Source organism: Heptranchias perlo, chromosome 1 (genome assembly GCF_035084215.1).
Source record: "Heptranchias perlo isolate sHepPer1 chromosome 1, sHepPer1.hap1, whole genome shotgun sequence".
Classification (NCBI taxonomy): Eukaryota; Metazoa; Chordata; class Chondrichthyes; order Hexanchiformes; family Hexanchidae; genus Heptranchias; species Heptranchias perlo.
This window is the reverse complement of record NC_090325.1, coordinates 92,978,782-92,996,114: the sequence shown is the minus strand read 5'-3', so window position 1 is coordinate 92,996,114 and position 17,333 is coordinate 92,978,782. Positions and strand designations below refer to the sequence as shown.

The window sequence follows — 17,333 nt, the reverse complement described above, 5'->3', positions numbered from 1 at the left end:
GTCACCCATCTCCTTCTGGAATGCGCCTTTGCAAGGAAGGTCTGGAGAGAGATGCAGTGGTATCTGTCCAGGTTCGTCCCGAGCAGTTCCGTAACACAGGACTCTGTCCTCTACGGGCTATTCCTGGGGACGCACACCGAGACAGACATCAACTGCTGCTGGAAGACCATTAACTCGGTGAAAGACGCCCTTTGGTCTGCCTGAACCTTGCTGGTCTTCCAGTGCACGGAGCTGTCCTCGACAGAGTGTTGCAGACTGGCACATTCCAAGGTCCAGGACTACGTGCTCAGGGACGCACTGAAGCGAGGTGCGGCCACCGCAAAGACTCTGTGGGGAAAGGCAACCATTTAGAGCCTTCCCGCCATTGTATACTGAGGGGCTGCAATCAGGGAAACTTCCCCCCCCCCCCCCCCCCCACCCCGGGCAGAATGTAAAATTCAAACTGCTGTAATGTACCTGTAATCAATAATCTGTATTGAGTATAATGCAATGAGACACCCCAGAGTGTCATGAACTGTACTTGATGTAACCTGCAAATTGTATAATCTGTATTGTGTACGTTTGGAATGTGATATGACAACGGTATTGTATGTTTTGCTGCAAATTTTATGAATAAATATATTTTTTGAAAAAAAAGGAAGTGCACTAAGAAAATCATAATATGATCAGGCAGTGTCAACATGGTTTTATGGAAGGGAAATCAATTTTAACAAATTTATTAGAGATTTTTGAGGATGTAACTAGCAGAGAAGATAAAGGGGAACCAGTGGATGTAGTCTACTTGGATTTTCAAAAGGCATTCGATATGGTGCCACATAAAAGGTTGTTTCACAAGATAAGGGCTCATGGGGTTGGGGGTAATATATTAGCATGGATAGAAGGTTGGTTAACGGACAGAAAACAGAGTAGGGATAAACGGGTTATTTTCAGGTTGGCAGGCTGTAACTAGTGGAATGATGCAAGGATCAGTGCTTGGGCCTCAGCTATTTACAATCTATATTAATGACTTAGATGAAGGGACCGAGTGTAATGTATCCAAGTTTGCTGACGATACAAAGCTAGGTGGGAAAGTAAGTTGTGAGGAGGACAAAGAGTCTGCAAAGGGATATAGACAGGTTAAGTGAGTGGGCAAGAAGGTGGCAGATGGAGTATAATGTGGGGAAATGTGAGGTTATTCACTTTGGTAGGAAGAATTGAAAAATAGAATTTTTTTTTTTTAAAATGGTGACAAACTTAATGTTGGTGTTCAGAGAGATTTGGGTGTCCTCGTACAAAAAACACAAAAAGTCAGCATGCGGGTGACAGCAAACAATTAGGAAGGCAAATGGCATGTTGGCCTTTATTGCAAGGGGGTTGGAGTACAAGAGTAAGAAAGTCTTACAACAATTGTACAGGGCTTTGGTGAGGCCAAACCTCGAGTACTGTGTAGTTTTGGTCTCCTTATCTAAGGAAGCATATACTTGCCTTCGAGGCAGTGCAACAAAGGTTCACCAGATTGATTCCTGGGATGAGAGGGTTGTCCAATGAGGAGAGATTGAGCAGAATGGGCCTATACTCTCTGGAGTTAAGAAGAATGAGAGGTGATCTCATTGAAACATACAAGATTCTGAGGGGGCTTGACAGGATAGGTGCTGAGAGGTTGTTTCCCCTGGCTGGAGAGTCTAGAGCTCTCAGGGAATATAGGGATATGGGGATTGGGCGGGAAAGTGGAGTTGAGGTCGAAGATCAGCCATGATCTTATTGAATGGCGGAGAAGGTTCGAGGGGCTGTGTGGCCTACTCCTGCTCCTATTTCTTATATTTTTATGTTCTTGTAAAGTAACATAACACACCAATTTAAAAAGACTATGCAATCTAACAATCTTCATTCATTCAGCCTCTACATACAGAGTATAAAGCATTACAAAAATTGAAGGCCTTCATGTTCAAGTCACTGCAGTGCTGGACATGCTTATCATTCTGAACGATCAGATAAAGACAATAAATTCATGGTGAAAGCATGAGTTACCCACTGTCGTAGTATCAGCTTTGAGGGAAACCCCCCCCCGCCCTTGATTTAGTCTGAAGGAGAGGCCACTGTGGGTCACTGTTTGGTCATATATAGCAACCAATTTGTTTTGAGATGTGCTTACCCCAGGTCTTTTCCATAAAGGGGATGAACAGTTATTTACATTGACATGTACTTTTTATCTGAACAATGGTAAAAACGCAGAAATTAAAACATATAATGCTGGACATACACAGATCTGGGAACATATGAAAAGATTACAGGCATTGTCATTGTTTCACCAGAATGAAATAAAACTACGCCACTGGACCCTTCAACTAAATTATGTTTCCTTTCGATAGGGTGGACAAAAGTATAGACGATAGAACCTCAACAGTATTACTCTGAGAGAAATTCGAAAACAATTTCTTGCAAAATGAACAGTGGGGGTAAAGACTGCCCTATCAACATGCTGTGACCTATATGTGACGCATACTAACTCCACATCAAAACTAGGACTGACAAAGCAATTGTTATAAGTATATGAAAAACTCATAGGTTCAACATGATGTGGCATGAAGAATCCAGTTGTGCAGTTGGGCCTAGGCCCTGTTAAGTGAGATCAATGTGCTATTCTGCACTCAGGCAAGGTGTTGAGTAGAAGTATATGAGGTTTCAGTAGTAGTGGTGCTACATCTGCATGGTATTAAACCAGAGCAGAGGAGATGGACACCTTGCTTTACAGATCTATCATTGGTCCATTAGGTGTTGCAAATCCACTTTTCATAACACAACAGGGATAAACTAGACTGCCTAAAATTAGTCTTGTTTATGTGCCAGCAGCTATGTGATTAGGACCACAATCAAGTCCCTTGAGAAGTAGCTGTAGGTTCAATCATTAATGATGCTTCTCTCTTTAGATCAACATTTCTGATCACCAGGTATTTTGGGTTGACATTTGGGTTGCAGAGATGCAAGCCATTGCTGCTGAAGCTCTGCACCTCCAACTGATGGAGCCACTAGATCTTCCCCCTTCACTTTCACAGCATAAAACTGCTATCCTCAGTGACTTCAATTTCCTTAATTCTTCTTGTTCAATCCTCAATGACTTCTCTAACCTCACTTAACCGTACCCTTTACATTCGATTCCCCATCCCCTCAATCTTCCATGTAGCCCCTTCATCTCAGAGGTCTTGATCACTGATGAGGCTATTTCTGACTATTTTCTTATTTCCCTTCATCATCCACATGTCCTTGTCTACTGCCCAATCCACTCCCCTAATTTCTGCCCTGGATTACACTCCCCTCACAACTCACTCTCTAACTCCCCTCCTTCTGGCCCTTCACGTGTCATTGACTGCTAAACAGCTCTCTCACTTTTGCTTTCAATTGCCTCATCTCCACCTCCTAACATTTTCACTCCCACAGTTAAGTTTCCACATTCTCACCCTCAGTTTGAATGGACTAAACAGCACAGATGCACAACCAGTCATATTGTCCACTATGAATTCTGGTGCTGCCATGTCAAGCATAACCACTTCACCTTGCCCCAGCCAAATCCACTCAAAGGTCCATGAGCTCCTTGTACTTGATATTAGAAGTGATGGTGGAGAGAGTGGGAGTTTGAGATAACTTTTTTTTTTGTAAAGAAAGGAGTTATAGGATCGTCCTCATCCAAAAATAAATCAAGGTGAAGAAATTAGTGGATTTAACACAAGTTTCAAAAATGGTAATGGGGAAAATAATGGGACTTAACAGACAAATCTCCAGGATCTGATGGTTTCCAACCAGAGTATCAAAAGAAATAGGTGAGGAAATTGCAGATGCATTACTCATAATTTTCCAAAGCTGTCTAGATTCAGGAATTGTGCCTTGGATTGGAAAATTATATTACTCCATTACTTAAAAAGGGAGTGGGAGAGAAACCAGGTAACTACAAACCTGTCAGTTTAACATCAGTTGGGGAGAAGTTACTAGAATTTATCATTAGAGACAAAGTAACTGAGCATTTCGACAATCAGCTAATCAAAGAGAGTCAGCATAGATTTGTGAAGGGTAGGTCTGACTAATCTAGTTGAAATTTTTGAGGCAGTCACTAGCATGGTAGATATGGGAGTGTGAATGAATGTTGTCTGTATGGATATGAAGATCCAGAAGGCATTTGGTAAGGCTCCACACAAGAGATTATTAGCAAAAATGAAAGCACATGGAATTGGAGGTAACATTGTATCATGGATTGGTAATTGATTGGGTGGTAGGAGATAGAGAGCAGGGATGAAGGAATCATAAGAAACATAAGAATAGGAGCAGGAGTAGGCCATACGGCCCCTCAAGCCTGGTCCACCATTCATTAAGATCCTGGCTGATCTTCGACCTCCACTCCACTTTCCCGCGCGATCCCTTGATGCCCTTAGAGTCCAAAAATCTATCAATCTCAGTCTTGAATATACTCAACGACTGAGCATCCACAGCATGCTGGGGTACAGAATTCCAAATATTCCCAACCCTCAGTGAAGAAATTCCCCCTCATCTCAGTCCTAAATGTCTGACCCCTTATCCTGCGACTATGTCCCCGATCTCTAGACTCTCCAGCCAGGGGAAACATCCTTTCAGCATCTACCCTTATCAAGCCATCTTAGAATCTGACATGTTTCAATGAGATCACCGTTCATTCTTCTAGTCTCCAGAGTATTGGCCCATTTTACTCAACCTCTCCTCACAGGACAACCCTCTCATCCCAGGAATTAATCTAGTGAACCTTCGTTGTACCGCATCTAAGGCAAGTGTACACTTCCTTAGGTAAGGAGACCAAAACTGTACACAGTACTCCAGGTGTGGTCTCACCAAAGCCCTGTACAATTGTAGCAAGTCTTCCTTACTCTTATACTCCAACCCCCTTGCAATAATGGCCAATATGCCATTTGCCTTCCGAATTGCTTGCTGTACCTGCATGTTAACTTTGTGTTTATTATACGAGGACACCCAAGTCTCTCTGAACACCGACATTTAATAGCTTCTCACCATTTAAAAAATATTCAGTTTTTCTATTTTTCTTAGCAAAGTGTATAACCTCACATTTCCCCACATTATACTCCATCTGCCACCTTCTTGCCCACTCACTTAACCTGTCCATATCCCTTTGCAGACTCTTCGTCCTCCTCACAGCTTACTTTCCCACCTAGCTTTGTATCATCAGTAAATTTGGATACATTACACTCAATCCCTTCATCTAAGTTATTAATATAGATTGTAAATAGCCGAGGCCCAAGCACCAATCCCTGCAGCACCCCACTAGTTACAACCTGCCAACCCGAAAATGACTCATTTATTGCTACAGTTTTCTGTCAGTTAACCAATCCTCAATCCATGCTAATATATTACCCCCAATCCCATGGGCCCTAATCTCATGTAACAAGCTTTTCTGTTTTTTTTATTCGTTCATGGGATGTGGGAGTCGTTGGCGAGGCCAGCATTTATTGCCCATCCCTAATTGCCCTGGAGAAAGTGGTGGTGACGACACCTTCCATCACTTTGCTGATGAGGCGGTAACTGGCCGGATTGGATTTGTCCTGCATTTTGTGGACAGGACATACCTGGGCAATTTTCCACATTGTCGGGTAGATGCCAGTGTCGTAGCTGGACTGGAACAGCTTGGCTAGAGGCGCAGCTACTTCTGGTGCACAAGACTTCAGCACTACAGCCGGGATGTTGTCGGGGCCCATAGCCTTTGCTGTATCCAGTGCACTTAGCAGTTTCTTGATATCACGTGGAGTGAATCGAATTGGCTGAAGACTGGCTTCTGTGCTGGTGGGGATATCGGGAGGAGGCAGAGATGGATCATCTACTCTGCACTTCTGGCTGAAGACGGTTGCAAACGCTTCAGCCTTGTCTTTTGCACTCACGTGCTGGACTCCGCCATCATTGAGGATGGGGATGTTTGCAGAGCCTCCTCCTCCCGTTAGTTGTTTAATTGTCCACCACCATTCACGAATGGATGTGGCAGGATTGTAGAGCTTTGATCTGATCCGTTAGTTGTGGAATCGCTTAGTTCTGTCTATAGCATGTTGCTTCCGCTGTTTAGCATGCATGTAGTCCTGAGTTGTAGCTTCACCAGGTTGGCACCTCATGATCACTCTTCCCCAGAGAATCCTTTACTGTAAGATTACTTACTAATCGGGTCTCATTACACAATTCTAGAACATTCTCCGATTGGCGGAATGTGACAAGTGGTGTTCCCCAGGGATCTGTACTGTGCCCTCAGAATTTTGCCATATAAATCAATGACTTGGATGAAGGAATAGAGAGCTATATATCCAAGTTTGCAGATGATACCAGGAGGCATAGTAAATTGTGTAGATGGGAGCAGGAAGTTACAAAGGGACCTAGACAGACTGAGTGAATAGACAAAACAATGGCAGATGGAGTTTAATGTGGGGCAGTGCTCGGTCATCCACTTTAGAGTAGAGAAAGACAAATCGGAATATTTTCTTAATGGTGAGAGATTAGGAGCAGTGAAGGAGCAACGGGATTTAGGTTTCCATGGACACAAATCACTAAAAGCTAATGCACACGTACAAACAGTAATCAAAAAGGCTAAATGGAATGTTGGCCTTTATCTCAGGGGAATGGAATACAAAAGTGAAGTGATGCTTCAGTTATACACAGCCTTGTTCACACTCTACCTGACGACCTAACCTCAGGAAAGATTAACCATAGAGGAAGTACAGTGCAGATTCACCAGAATGATGAGGGGTTAAATTATGGCAGCACTTGCATAAACTTAGTTTGAATTCCCTCAAGTTTAGAAGGTTGAGGGGTGATCCAATTGAGGTGTTTGAAATGATAAAAGGATTCATTAGATAGATACAGAGATGCTATTTCCTCTAGTGGGGGAATCCAGAACAAGGGGGCATAATCTTAAAATTAGAGGTAGGCTATTTAGGAGTGAAACCAGGAAGCACTTTTCCCCACAAAGGGTAGTGGAAATCTGGAACATTCTCTCCCAAAAGGCTGTGAATCCTGGGTCGATTGAAATTTTCAAGATTATGATGATAGATTTTTGTTAGGTAAGAGTATCAAGGGATAGGGAGCAAAGGAGAGTAAATGGAGTTGAGGTACAGATCAGCCATGATGTAACTGAATGGCAGAATAGGCTTGGGGGTCTGAGTGGCCTACTCCTGTTCCTATGTTCCAGAATGATCCTGGAGCTCAAGGACAATCCACTACACCGTTTCTCTATAAAACACTGCTTTTCAAAGCTTCACTCTCACTTTTGACATTAAGTATGGGGAGCTCATGGAGTTTTTGTCTCAAAGATTGAAACCATTTGGACCACCCCTCTAATCCATGATCATCCTAACCATGCAAGTCACTCTGCAGCCTCTCTTGCATCACCCACCCATTCTAAGTTTATTTTTCCCATAAGAACCACCTCCTGCCACTTTGATCTCCTTCTCACCCAACTCGTGCCCAATGAGCTACATGCTCTAATGCTCAATGACATTGATAATTGCTCCCTCAACTCAGGGAGTGTCCTTCAAACCCATCGTCGTCACTCTCATTCTCAAAAGCCAACTCTTGCCTGTCTGTCCTCTCCAACGACTTACTGTCTCATCTCCAACCTACCTTTCCTCTCATAGGTCCTTGACTGTATCATGGACTCCAAGCTCTAATCTTCCAGAACACCCTGCACAATTTCCTTCTGCCCTGCTTGAAGCACTGAGATGGCCATGGTCAAAGTCATCCAGAATTCTCTGTGGCAGGAACTATGGCACATGATGCCTCCTCCTTCTTTCCTTGAGGTTTATTGTTGCCAATGTTAATATCCTCCACCTCCACGGTATTGCTCCTGCATGGTTCCACTCCTACCTGTCCCAACATAACTACAAACCCAGCAAATCCTTCTCCTCCTGCCCTTCTGGAGTTTTCCAAAGATCCACTGTTGTCCCTTGCTCTTCCTCATCTATATACTGCCTCTCAGTCACATCATCCACAGGCACGCTATCAACTTCCTATGTATGCTGACAAGAGTCAGGTCTATTGCTCCACCATTTCCTTTGACCACCACTATGCTGGCAGACTTCCTGTTATTAAATTGTGGATGAGCCAGATTTCTTCCAATTCAACACCAAGATCATCAGTCATTTTCAGTCCAACCAAAAATTGTACCCTTGCCACTGGCACCATTCCACTCCCTGGCTGCTTATTCAGGCTGAACTCCATCTTGCTGTTCTGTTTAACCCAGAGATGAGCTTCAAACCTCAAATCCTATCCATCACCAAGACAGCTTTCTTTCACCTTTGCAACACTGCCTGTCTTACGTGCACTACAGTCAAAACCCTTAACTCGATTTTTCTAACGCCCTACTTGCCAGACTTCAGACCCCAACTCTACATGAGCTCCAACACTTCCCTGCCTGCATCCCTCCCCCATTAAGCCCTGCTTGCCTAACATCCCAACCTTTATTAACCTACACTGGCTCCCTGCCCCCTTACACATCAAATTTAAAATCCTGATCTACTAATCCCTCCATGACCTCTCCTCGCCCCACTTTACCTCTGGAAGTTTCTTCAGCCTTATGTCTCGTCCTGAACTCTGTGTCCACCCTCCCTTCACCCTACTATTAATAGCGAAGCTTTCAGTTCTCTTGGCCTTGATCCTTCTATAAATCTCTGCCTCTCCACCTCCCTCCACTTCTAAATGCCTCATCAAAACTCATCTCTCTGATCAAGCTTTCGGATTGGCTGTCCTAACTCTCCCACATGGATGTATGCTTACCCTGTAGTCAGGAGGATGGTAGCAATGTGCACACACATTTATGAGGTGTGCTGCTCATCAGAATTCCCAATATCTACTGTCTATCCAGCAAAGGCTCTATCCTGCGCTTGTCAGTTGTTAAATCACCCCTAGTGATTATCTGCCCTGGGAAGGGGGTAAAAAGGTTGAACGGGAGAAATAAGCAGGGTCTCTCTCTGGGCTAGAATTAGCTTCAAGATGATCTGTTTGGCCATGAGAGATTCGAACCAGTCAATCCTCTGTGGCAGACTGAATAATCCAATACCTAAGCAAGAGAGGCCCCCAGTAGTCCAAAGCATGACTGATAATTGATCAGCCAGCCCAGCTCATTAATTGGCCACAAGGAAGGATGGACTGGTCTCCATGAGTTGGGATTCTTCCCAATGCATTTCAGATAACCCAGCAAGCCAATGCCCTAACGGGTAGGGAGGTCCTTGCTGGACAAGCAGTGGGAAGCTTATTAGTAAGCTGGTAAGCCATGTGGTTTTAACAGGGATATTTATGTAGTATAACCTATGAGTTTTTTAGGCTCCCCATGCTTCAACACGTGCCTACCCGTGCCAAATTATCTGAGCTTAGGAAGTTGAGTGTGTTCCTACACAGAAAGACTGTCCAGTCAATAGCAGTCTTATGTGGATTTCCCAGCAGCCTGGTTGAGAGATTTAAATATGATGGGTTTCTGCATATTTCAGATACCCAGCTGACAAAAACAAAATTGATGGGTAGTGATTTTTTTTCAAGAGAATGGAGTGTGTATGCCGATGAACATTGTATTATTCAAGTAAAGTCAAAGTCTAGGGTTGTATGTACGCAATCTTCTACAAAACAGAATGGGCTGCGTCTCAACAAAAAAAGACATTGCTGGGTTTTATGACAGCTGCTCTGAAATGGAAAGTGAGGAGTTAATTTGCTAGAGCACAGGGGATTATTGACAAACTGGTTTCCTCCTCCTGGGACACAACGTGTATCCATCTCCCTGAAAGTGCAGTAACAATGAACTCATACTGCAAATTTTGGACCTGATAACCCAACTGTAAACTCAAATGGAATACTGATTCAGCTTTAGCCTCCACTAACATTAATTAGCTACAATATATTCCAAATGTTTAAATCTGCATCAATATAAACAACACCCACCTCCTCTTAGTCTAGTGCCAATTGAAATGTCTGACAATATATGCACGAGAGAAAACATAATACTGGTACCTTTTATGGTGTCAGCTACCATTCTTTAATATTGTTTTTTTTTGGAACAGTACAGAGCAAAACAAGAATGAAGAGTAAACGGATACGAGTTGTATTTTCTATATGTAAACATGACAGATTTCTTGAACCAGGTTTCACTAAATTTCAATCTTTGTAGCTTAAGTATGGAAATAGCTTTGGATAACAAGGTAAATAGAAAAAGATGATTTCTGCTAGTTGGCAAATCAGTAACAAGGGGCACAGGCTGAGGAGATTTTCAAAAAATAGATAATCATTTTCGGGTTGTAGACAATACTCATAAGATAGCATTTACTGCCCATCCCTAGTTGCCCTGAGAAGGTGGTGGTGGGCCAATGATTGTTTGCACAATTGAGTGGCTTGCTAGGCCACTTCTGAGTGCATTATTAGTCAACCACATGGCGTGGGCTAGTCATGTGTAAGCCAGACCACAGACGGATGACAGGTCCGGTTCGTTGGATTGGGTTTTTACAATAGCAACTTTCATGGTTATGCTAGCCTGCAATTTACCAAACATACTGAATTCAATTTCAAAACCTGCCACAGGGGAAATCTGAACTCAACATCACTTTACTGCCATATCCACATATTTACTGCAAGAATGAAAGGGAAAGTTAGAAAAAACATTTTGCACAGAGGGTTATTTTACAACATGGAAATGCTTTACCATAAGTGGCTATGGGAGCAGAGACTACAAAACAATTTTAAATGGAATTGGGCAAGTATTTGAAAAATATGAAAAGATATGGGGAAACAACAACAACTTCCATTTATATAGCGCCTTTAACGTAGTAAAACCTCCCCAGGCACTTCATAGGAGCATTATCAGACAAAATTTGACACCGAGCTACATAAGGAGGTATTAGGACAGGTGACCAAAAGCTTGATCAAAGAGGTAGGTTTTAAGGAGCGTCTTAAAGGAAGAGAGGTAGAGAGGCGGAGAGGTTTAGGGAGGGAATTCCAGAGCTTAGGGCCTAGGCAGCTGAAGGCACGGCCGCCAAAGGTGGAGCAATTAAAATCGGGAATGCGTAAGAGGCAAGAATTGGAGGAGCGCAAAGATCTTGGAGAAGGTTGCAGAGATAAGGAGGGGCAAGGCCATGTAGGGATTTGAAAGCAAGGATGAGAATTTTAAAATCGAGGTGTTCCCAGACAGGAAGCCAATGTAGATCAGTGAACACAGGGGTGATAGGAGAACGGGACTTCGTGGGAGTTAGGATACGGGCAGCAGAGTTTTGGATGAGCTCAAGTTTATGGAGGGTGGAAGATGGGAGACCAGCCAAGACAGCATTGGAATAGTCCAGTCTGGAGGTAACAAAGGCATGGATGAGGGTTTCAGCAATAGGTGAGCTGAGGCAGGGGCGAAGACGGGCGATGTTACGGAGGTGGAAGTAGATGGTCTTGATGATGGAGCGGATACGTGGTCGGAAGCTCATCTCAGGGCCATATAGGAGGCCACGGTTGCTAACGGTTTGGTTTAGCCTCAGACAGTGGCCAGGGAACGGAATTTGCGGCAGGGACCGAAGACAATGGCTTCGGTCTTCCCAATATTTAGTTGGAGGAAATTTTTGCTCATCCACTACTGGATGTCAGACAAGCAATGTGAAAATGAGAGACAGTGGAGGGGCCAAGGGAGGTGCTTGTGAGGTAGAGCTGAGTGTCGTCAGCATACATGTGGAATCTGGCGCTTTTTCGGATGATGTCGCCGAGGGGCGGCATGTAGAAATATGAGGGGGCCAACGATAGATCCTTGGGGGACTCCAGAGGTAACAGTGCAGGAGCAGGAAGAGAAGCCATCACAGGTGATTCTCTGGCTATGACTGGATAGATAAGAATGGAAACAGACGAGCCACAGTCCGATCCAGCTGGATGACGGAGGAGAGGTGTTGGGGGAGAATAGTGTGGTTGACCGTGTCAAAGCCTGCAGACAGGTCGAGAAGGGATTGTTTACCATGGTCACAGTCGCATAGGATGTCATTTGTGACTTTGATAAGGGCCGTTTCAGTACTGTGGCAGGGATGAAAACCTGATTGGAGGGATTCAAACATGGAGTTGGGGGAAAGCTGGGCACGGAGTTGGGAAGCGACAACACGTTCAAGGATTTTGGAGAGGAAAGGGAGGTTGGAGACTGGGCGTTAGTTTACGGGGACAGAGGGGTCAAGGGTGGATTGTTGTTGTTGGTGGTGGAGGTGGAGGTGGAGGAGGATGATGATGATGATGTCGGCAGATTTGAAGGGGAGGGGGACAGTACCCGAGGAGGGGGAACTGTTAACAATATCAGCTAACATGGGGGCCAGGAAGGGAAGTTGGGTGGTCAACAGTTTAGTTGGAGTAGGGTTGAGGGAGCAGGAGGTGAATTTCATGGTCAAAGTGAGCAATGAAATAAGATTACAGTGGACAGCTCCAGTTCAAGAGCTAGCACTGGTACATGATGAGCTGAAAGGCCTCCTTCTGTGCTGTAATTTTGATAATTCTGTAGAACATAAAACTTAATTTTAAATAGTACTCACTTTACTGCATTTGGGTCCAAGGAAGCATAAAGGTAATAGAGACACTTCATTCTTTCTTCTGTCTCCAAATTATGTGGTACAAGATACTGAGCAAAGATTTTTTCCACCAACAACCTAACCAAGAAGGAAAAGCACCAGTTGTATTATGACACAAAAAGAACGCCATGTTGATTAGTTTTAGTTTCTGTATACTACACTTATGTATATCTATTTACATAATATTAAAATACTGTATACGCCATGCACTTCCTGTTCACAACCATTTTTGCAATGGAAAATGCATGTCAACATGCTACAATGGAAAATCCGTACAGAAACATTTAGAATGGGAAAACCTATCTTAACATGTTGATATTTTACCATACATTTTGGCGTCATACTTTCTCAAACCAAATTACTCAAAATGCTTTTTTAAAAACAAGTGTCCACTTTTTCCTCAGTGACTCAAGTTTTTAATACCTAAAATAAGGTTTTAAACAAAATTTAAAAAAAAAACAATTATATATTTCCCAATAGTGATTAAAGTGACCCATTAAACTATCTAACTATAACCAGGGCTGGAGATAGGGCTTTAAACTAAAAAGGGGGGTGGGGGGGGGGTGGTCAGGTGAGGGGAAATTTAGAAATCTGAGATGTCCAGGCAACAGAGCAGTGTAGTGATTTGGGAAAAGATAAGCAGAGTGTGAGAGGAAGGAACAAAGAGTTTACCAATAATTGAGCATCAACAATAAGGTCAAAGCAGGAAAAAAATAGTAGAAAGTCAAAATTAAAGGCTCTTTATCTGAATGCATGAAGCATTCGTAACAAGATAGATGAATTAGTTGCACAAATAGAAATCAATGGGTTTGATCAAATAACCATTATAGAGACATGGTTGCAAAGCGCCCAAGATTGGGAACTAAATATTCCATGGTACATGACTTTAGAAAAGACAGGCAGAATGGAAAAGGAGGGGGTGTAGCCCTAATAATAAATGATGACATAAGGACAATGGTGAGAAAGGATCTTGGTTCGGAAGATCAGAAAGTAGAATCAGTATGGGTGGAAATAAGAAATAACATGGGGCAGAAAACATTGATGGGAGTAGTTTATCGGCCCCCTAATAGCAGCTATACCAATGGACAGGGTATGAATCATGAAATAATAGGAGCTTGTAACAAAGGCAATGCAGTAATCATGGGGGACTTTAATCTTTATATAAACTGGGCAAATCAAATTGGCAAAGATAGTTTGGAGGACGAGTTCATGGAATGGATTAGAGACTGTTTCCTAGAGCAATTTGTCATGGAACCAACCAGGGAACAGGCTATGTTAGATCTTGTATTGTGTAATGAGACGGGTTAATCAGAAATTTCACAGTAAAGGATCCTCTGGGGAAGAGTGACCATAGTATGATAGAATTTCACATTGAGTTTGAGAGTGACGTACTTAAGTCCGAAACTAGAGTCTTAAACTTAAATAAAGCCAATTACATAGGTATGAGGGGAGAGTTGGCTAAGGTAGATTGGGAAATTAAATTAAAGGTATGACTGATGAAAAGCAATGGCAAACATTCAAAGAAATATTTCAATATTCTCAACAAATATACATTCCATTGAGAAATAAAAACACCATGGGAAAAGTGATCCACCCGTGGCTAACTAAAGAAGTTAAGGACAGAATTAGATTGAAAGAGGCGTGTAATGCTGCCAAGAAGATTAGTAAGCCTGAGGATTGGGAAAGATTTCGAAACCAGCAAAGGAAGACCAAGAAATTGATTAAAAAAAGGGAGAAAATAGAATATGAAAGTAAACTAGCAAGAAATATAAAAATGGATTGTAAGAGCTTCCACAAGCATATAAAAAGAGTAGCAAAAGTAAACATTGGTCCCTTAGAGGCTGAGACAGGAGAAATTATAATGGGGAATGAGGAAATGGCAGATGCGTTAAACAAATATTTTGTATCTGTCTTCATAGTAGAAGATACAAAAAGCATCCCAGAAATAGTGGGGAACCAAGTGTCTAATGAGAGTGAGGAACCTAAAGTAATTATCAGTAGAGAAAAAGTACTTGAGAAACTAACGGGACTAAAAGCCGATAACCCCCCTGAACCTGATGGCCTACAACCAAGGGTTATAAAAGAGGTGGCTGCAGAGGTACTGGATGCATTGGCTGTTATCTTCCAAAATTCCCTAGATTCTAGAACGGTCCCAGCGGATCGGAAGGTAGCAAATATAACCCCACTATTCCAAAAACGAGGCAGAGATAAAACAACGAACTACAGGCCAGTTAGCCTGACATCAGAAAATGCTGGAATCCATTATTAAGGAAGTGGTAACAGGGCACTTAGAACACCATAATATGATTAGGCAGAGTCTATATGGTTTTATGAAAAGGAAATTGTGTTTGATAAATTTATTAAGAGTTTTTTGAGGATGTAACTGGCAAGGCAGATAAAGGGGAAACAATGGATGTAGTCTATTTGGATTTTCAAAAGGCATTCGATAAGGTGCCACATAAAAGGTTGTTACGCAAGATAAAGGCTCATGGGGTTAGGGGCAACATATTAGCACGGATAGAGGATTGGTTAACTGACAGAAAACAGACAGTAGGAATAAACGGGTCATTCTCAGGTTGGCAGGCTGTAACTGGTGAGGTATCACAAGGATCGGTGCTTTGGCCTCAGCTATTTACAATCTATATTAATGACTTAGATGAAGGGACTGAGTGGGAAGGTAAGCAGGGAGGAGGACATAAGGAGTTCGCAAAGGGATATAGACAGGTTAAGTAAATGGGCAAGAAAGTGGCAGATGGAGTATAATGCGGGGAAATGTGAGGCTATTCACTTTGGTAAGAATGGAAAAACTGAATACTTTTTTAAATGGTGAGAAACTATTAAACGTTGGTGTCGAGAGAGATATTTGGGTGTCCTGGTACAAGAAACACAAAAAGTTAGCATGCAGGCAATTAGGAAAGCAAATGGCATGTTGGCCTTTATAGCAAGGGGGTTGAGTACAAGAGTAAGGAAGTCTTACTACAATTGTACAGGGCATTGGTGAGACCTCACCTGGAGTACTGTGTACAGTTTTGGTCTCCTTATCTAAGGAAGGATATACTTGTCTTAGAGGTGATGCAACGGAGCTTCACTAGATTAATTCCTGGGATGAGGGGGTTGTCCTATGAGGAGAGATTGTGTCGACTGGGCCTATACTGTCTGGAGTTTAGAAGAATGAGAGGTGATCTCATTGAAACATACAAGATTCTGAGGGGGCTTGACAGGGTAGATACCGAGAGGTTGTTTCCCTGGCTGGCGAGTAGAACTAGAGGGCTTAATTGCAGGATAAGGGGTCGGCCATTTAAGACTAAGAGGAGGAATTTCTTCACTCAGAGGATCGTGAACCTTTGGAATTCTCTACCCCAGAAGGCTATGGATGCTGAGTTGTTGAGTATATTCAAGGCTGTGATAGATAGATTTTTGGACTCTAGGGGAATCAAGTGATATGGGGCTCAGGCAAGAAAGTGGAGTTGAGGTTGAAGATCAGCCATGATCTGATTGAATGGTGGAGCAGGTTCGAGGGGCCGTATGGCCGACTCCTGCTCTGATTTCTTATGTTCTTATCTTTTATGCTCTTTAATATCTTTATTAAATTTTTCAGTTCAAGACCTCAGCCTATCCCAAAATCCTGGGTTATGACTGGATTTTTTTTTACCCGTCAACCACTGGACAGAGATTTCAACCACATCTGTACATTCTGCACAGGTGGAGTTTACAGAATTTTCCAGCATGTAATCTGTACAGCAGCGTGAATTGATGAGCAGGAGGGTCCTCTCATCCTGTGAGGATCTGAGAGTTCCATAGCTTTTTCCAAAAGACTTAGAGCAAACTGAAAGTCTTAAAATGCTGTTTTTGATTATGAACTGCCCAACAGATAACATTATGATTAGCAGCACCAGTGATTATGATTTCTTGCTTTTCTTTTCTAACTTGTCGACAGAAGCACATTGTTCACCAAGAATAGTGAGCTCCCTGTAGCTCTGTTGAAAATTCAGCTAGACAAACCTCTCTCTTGAACCATTTGAGGATTAATATATTTTAAAACCTTTATTTATGGAAATGTATGTTTGTGAAAGACTGTACAAGTCAACAATCATACTAATAGTGCACAAATGTAGAGAAGATGTTTCCATTTGTGGAGACGACCAAAACTAGGAGCCATAAATATAAGATAGTCACTAATAAATCCAATAGAGAACTCAGGAGAAACTTCTTTTCCCAGAGAGTGGTTCAAATGTGGAACTCACTACCACAAGGAGTAGTTGAGGCGAATAGCATAGATGCATTTATGGGGAAGCTAGATAAACACACGAGGGAGAAAGGGATAGAAGATTACGCTGATAGGGTTAGATGAAGCAGCATGGGAGGATGCTCGTGTGGAGCATAAACACCGGCATGAACCAGTTGGGCCGAATGGCCAGTTTCTGTGCTATACATTCTATGTAAGCAGCAGAAAATATACCGTTATCTGCTCTAAGGTGGGAATGTGAAGACAGGAACTGGCTGACAATGGGGAAAGCAGTGGTGGGGTTGGGGAATACCTGAGGTGTCAAAAGAGGCTACAGATAGGAACGTGGAACAGGCCATCACCTAACTGCATGAAAGGAGCTACAGGTTCTATTTTCCTGCGTTCCACCTCCCCACAAGACTGCGGCACTTGCTTCCCTCCCAATAGTGCCAAATATGCGCATCCCCCAATATTACCAGACTCTGCCCCCCTAATCTGAAACCAGAACCCTTTCCCCAAACTTTCCCCCTACTCCCCCTCCAAATCCCAGATTGCGCCTC

General features: G+C 42.9%; 1 protein-coding gene across 7 annotated transcripts in view; it reads right to left on the bottom strand.

Annotated features, from left to right (window-relative positions):
* Nucleotides 1-17,333, bottom strand: part of pds5a (PDS5 cohesin associated factor A) — a 215,291-nt gene that overhangs the window by 72,042 nt on the left and 125,916 nt on the right. For all 7 annotated transcript variants that reach the window (XM_067988550.1, XM_067988542.1, XM_067988526.1 and 4 more), the window contains exon 13: nucleotides 12,513-12,626. In XM_067988550.1, the coding sequence (XP_067844651.1) occupies nucleotides 12,513-12,626 (114 nt within the window). The remainder of the gene's footprint in view (nucleotides 1-12,512; nucleotides 12,627-17,333) is intronic.